The sequence below is a fragment of the Bos taurus genome, chromosome 7 (genome assembly GCF_002263795.3).
Source record: "Bos taurus isolate L1 Dominette 01449 registration number 42190680 breed Hereford chromosome 7, ARS-UCD2.0, whole genome shotgun sequence".
NCBI lineage: Eukaryota > Metazoa > Chordata > Mammalia > Artiodactyla > Bovidae > Bos > Bos taurus.
This window is the reverse complement of record NC_037334.1, coordinates 8,551,708-8,555,987: the sequence shown is the minus strand read 5'-3', so window position 1 is coordinate 8,555,987 and position 4,280 is coordinate 8,551,708. Positions and strand designations below refer to the sequence as shown.

At 39.6% G+C, this 4,280-nt stretch overlaps 1 protein-coding gene across 1 annotated transcript; it reads right to left on the bottom strand.

The window, feature by feature from the left end:
* Positions 1-578: 578 nt before the first annotated feature.
* On the bottom strand, positions 579-1,526 carry OR7A117 (olfactory receptor family 7 subfamily A member 117). The gene has a single exon (NM_001390714.1). The coding sequence runs from the start codon at positions 1,524-1,526 to the stop codon at positions 579-581; it is 948 nt and encodes a 315-aa protein (NP_001377643.1).
* Between the last annotated feature and the right edge of the window lie 2,754 nt (positions 1,527-4,280).

Here is a 4,280-nt window from a genome sequence, read left to right as displayed (position 1 = left end):
AGCTTCCCTGTCCTTCATCATCTCCTGGAGCTTTCTCAAAGCACACCACTTTGATAAATAAAATCATCAAATCTTAAGAAACACACAGAAGAAAAGAACAAGAACTAAAAAACCAAAAACAAGTAACACACTGGCAATAAGTAGCACCTACGGATAATCTCTTTGTGTATCAGTAGACTAAATTCTCTAATAAAGAGACATTATTCTTAATAAAGTCTTCATAAATCTATGATACCCCACCAAAGAAAGTGTTGGAAGTCTATTGAATAGCTAAGTCATTTCCAAATAAAATAAGATTTTGAAACAATTAAAAAAAAAAAAAAGAAATGAAATTTCCAAACATTTTTTTATCCAAAGGCATGTAAATTGTGGAGTAGGAAAAAATAAAAACTCGGTATATAAGACTGAGAATAAAGCTTAATAAAGAAAATGCCTAAATTATATAAAGATGCTGAATCCAAAGACAAAAAGAAAATTGGAAATCCCAAGTAATACCTACAAGGAGTGAATTTTACTTCACAATAATCAAAGAATCACAATTTCAGGTTCAGAGGCTTTGAGTTATGCAATCCAGGGCACTAGTATAATAGGTCTTTTATACTTGGCATCAAATATAAACTCTTCAGAGCCCCCTTTATATCTTTGTTCCTCAGACTGTAGATGAAGGGATTCAGCATGGGTGTGACCACAGTGTACATCACCGAGGCAATTGTACTTGGATGTGAGCTGTGGGTACCAGCAGAGCTAAAGTACACTCCTAAGACTGTAAAATAAAATAGGAAGACAACCGAGAGGTGGGACACACAGGTAGAAAATGCTTTATATTTCCCTTGAGCTGATGAAATCTTACATATGCAGGAAACTATTTTAGAGTAAGAGTAAAGGATACCAGAAAAAGGACCAACACCCATCAGTACAGTTGCAAAATACATCACTATGTTATTAAGAAAGTTATCAGAACTGGCAAGTTGTACCATCTGATTGAGTTCACAGAAAAATTGGGGGATTTTCACAGTGGGGCAGAAGGACAATCGCAACACCATTAAACTGTGTAGCAAGGAATACAGGACACTTATAAACCAAGATATTAGAACCAGCGATCCACAGAGCTGGGAACTCATGATGACCATGTAGTGTAGGGGGTGGCAGATGGCCACGTACCGATCATAGGCCATCACAGTCAGGAGAATGTCATCTAATCCTGCAAAGAGAATATAAAAACACATCTGGGTGATACAGCCTTCATATGTGATTACTTTACTCTTGGTCTGGATGTTCCACAGCATCTTTGGGATGGTGGTGGAGGTGAAGCAGATGTCCACAAAGGACAGGTTGGAGAGGAAGAAGTACATGGGGGTGTGCAGGTGATGGTCTGAGCTGACAGCCAGGATGATCAGCAGGTTTCCAAACACAGTGACCAGGTACATGGAGAGGAAAAGCCCGAATATGAAGGGCTGTAGTTTGGGCTCCTTTGAAAGTCCCAGAAGAAGAAATCCTGAAATTTGTGTATTGTTATTTGCTTCCATGGGGTGGAGGTGACTACCAGGAAAAAGGAAAATAATGACAATTTTAACTCATACTGCTATAATTCACATAGATGAAAGACCACAATTTCAATTTCTATCTCAAGAATTTGATATTAGTATTTTATTTACAGATAAGTTCTCTTTGAGTGTATGTGTATATGTTTAACATCTTCAGTCATGTCCAACTCTCTCCAATTCCAAGGACCATAGCATGCCAGCCTCCACTGTCCATGGAATTTCCCAGGAAAGAGTTCTGGAGTGGGTTGCCATCCCCTCCTCCAGGTGATCCTCCCAAACCAGGGATTGAATCTGAGTCTCTTGAAGGGCTATTCCATTGCAGGTGAATTCTAAACATCTGAGTCACTGTAGAAGCCCCTTTGAGGGTATGCTTCATTTCATTTCTGACTAGGAATTTTTGCCCCATTCTCATCACATTTGCTAAGAGGTCATATATTCTAGAATTTAAAGGTGATATTCCTTCACTCACTTGAGAAATACATATTTTGTGCTGACCCAGTAGAAAGTGCTGAAAAATAAACCTCTTGCAATCCAAGAACACTGAATGAGTATATTCAAATAAAATACTATAGAATATGTTAGATGTGACAGATGCTATGAAGAAAACAAAACCAGGTATAAAAGAGAGTGGTAGGAGCTGTTATTTTGTTCTGAATGTTCAGTAAGTCCAGCAAACTAGGTGATGTTTTAACAGATTCCTAAAGAAGGAGAGACAAGGAGCTGGTGTGATGTCAGAAGTGTGTGCCTGGAAGAGGGAGATGCCAGTGCTAAGGACCTGAGGAAGCTGCTTGTTCCACATGTTCAAGTGCAAACAAGGAAGCCAGTGGGGCAGAGGGATAAGCAGGAGGGGGAATGATTAGAGATGGTGTCAGGGATGCTGAAGAACAAGATGGCCTCCTTCTACAGCTGAACCTTCAGTCCACAGAAAATCCCTCCCTCCATGTGTTTCCTTGCACATTATCAGTTTAGCTATAAAACCATCCTGTGAATTAAAAAAGATTCCCTTCTAAGTTCCATCTGTTGACTTAATTTTGACATGTGTATATAAGTCATTTAGCATATGAATCCAGGTGCCTCTGCTTTAAGACCTGTTCTCCATTTCAAGGCACAAGTGTGCATGCACACGCATGCACACACACACACACACAGACAAATATACCATGTTCTTCTCGGTTGTGTCACTACTATGCATTGGTCACCCAGATTCACTCTCTTTATGTCATGAATGCTTACAGCTCATCTAGTCAGAATTATATATTCTCCAAAAAATATATAATTTTTCCCTGAAATTCCCAGTTTGTAAACTTCTCATGGAACAGAAAATTGGGGTTCACTTTTGGTATAGCCAATTTCTGCTTGGTATTTAGAAAAGAATGAAAAGTACGAGAGTGAAAGAAAGAGAGAGAAATGAAATGGGCATACAGACATTAAGGGAAAATAATATCCAATATACTCAAATGACCCCTGAGACAATGCAATAAAGAAAAGTTTCCTTGCTTCATCAACATTCCACCTCCAGTGACATCTCTTTGATGCACAGAAAAAAAAAAAAGAAATGAACAAAAATACCTTTTGTTCAAGGATGTAAATAACGATACAGTTATGACATGGAACATCTTACAGTTTGAATATCCCAAGATGAAAAGAAACAATTGGAATATAAACTACCAATTAAATATCAGAAACACAAAAAATACAACAGAAGTTAGATATGTATTATATGAGGCATATGAAACAGTAGAAGACTTCCTTTCTAATGGACTTTCCCTATTTGTTTCCTCCTGTTCATAAATAAGATCCTTATACTTGCTTTCTTGGAGAAGGTAATGGCACCCCACTCCAGTACTCTTGCCTGGAAAATCCCATGGATGGAGGAGCCTGGTGGGCTGCAGTCCATGGGGTCGCTAAGAGTTGGACACGACTGAACGACTTCACGTTCACTTTTCACTTTCATGCATTGGTGAAGGAAATGGCAACCCACTCCAGTGTTCTTGCCTGGAGAATCCCAGGGACGGGGGAGCCTGGTGGGCTGCCATCTATGGGGTCGCACAGAGTCGGACACGACTAAAGTGACTTAGCAGCAGCAGCATACTTAATTTCTACTTTTACTGGAAGTATTTTATACCTCCTATTCCTTCTAACTGGATTTCCCTGGTGGCTCAGAAAGTAAAAAATCTGCTTGTCAATACAGGAGACATAGGTCATATCCCTGGCTCAGAAAGATCCCCTGAAGAAAACAATGACAACCCACTCCAGCATTCTTGCCTGGGAAATCCCACTGACAGAGGATCCAGGTGGGCTACAGTCTATGGGGTCACAAAAGTTGGAGTAACTTAGCAACTAAACCATCATCATTCCTTCTGAGTTTCCACTATTACCATTTAATTGTCAACCTTGATGCTTATATTTTCAAGTGTAAGGTTCACTTTCATTTTAGACCATACATAAGTACATTAATATTAGGAAAACCAGGAAACAACTAAAATGACCTGTGGCCTCTGGGCTATGAAAGATTGGTCCTCAGGTGACCTCAACTACACACTCCTGGTTTCCATCCTCTCTAATGCTGCCCTGCAGTGTCTGTGGAGCTCTCAGACTCACCTGCCTACAGATTTTATCACTTCTTCCCTGTAGAAGTCAAAATTCCTCCCTAAATGATTACTGATGCAGACAGAATTTTGTCCCCAAATATGAAAACAGGAAGTGATAAAATCAAGCACTGGCTCCCAGACAGAT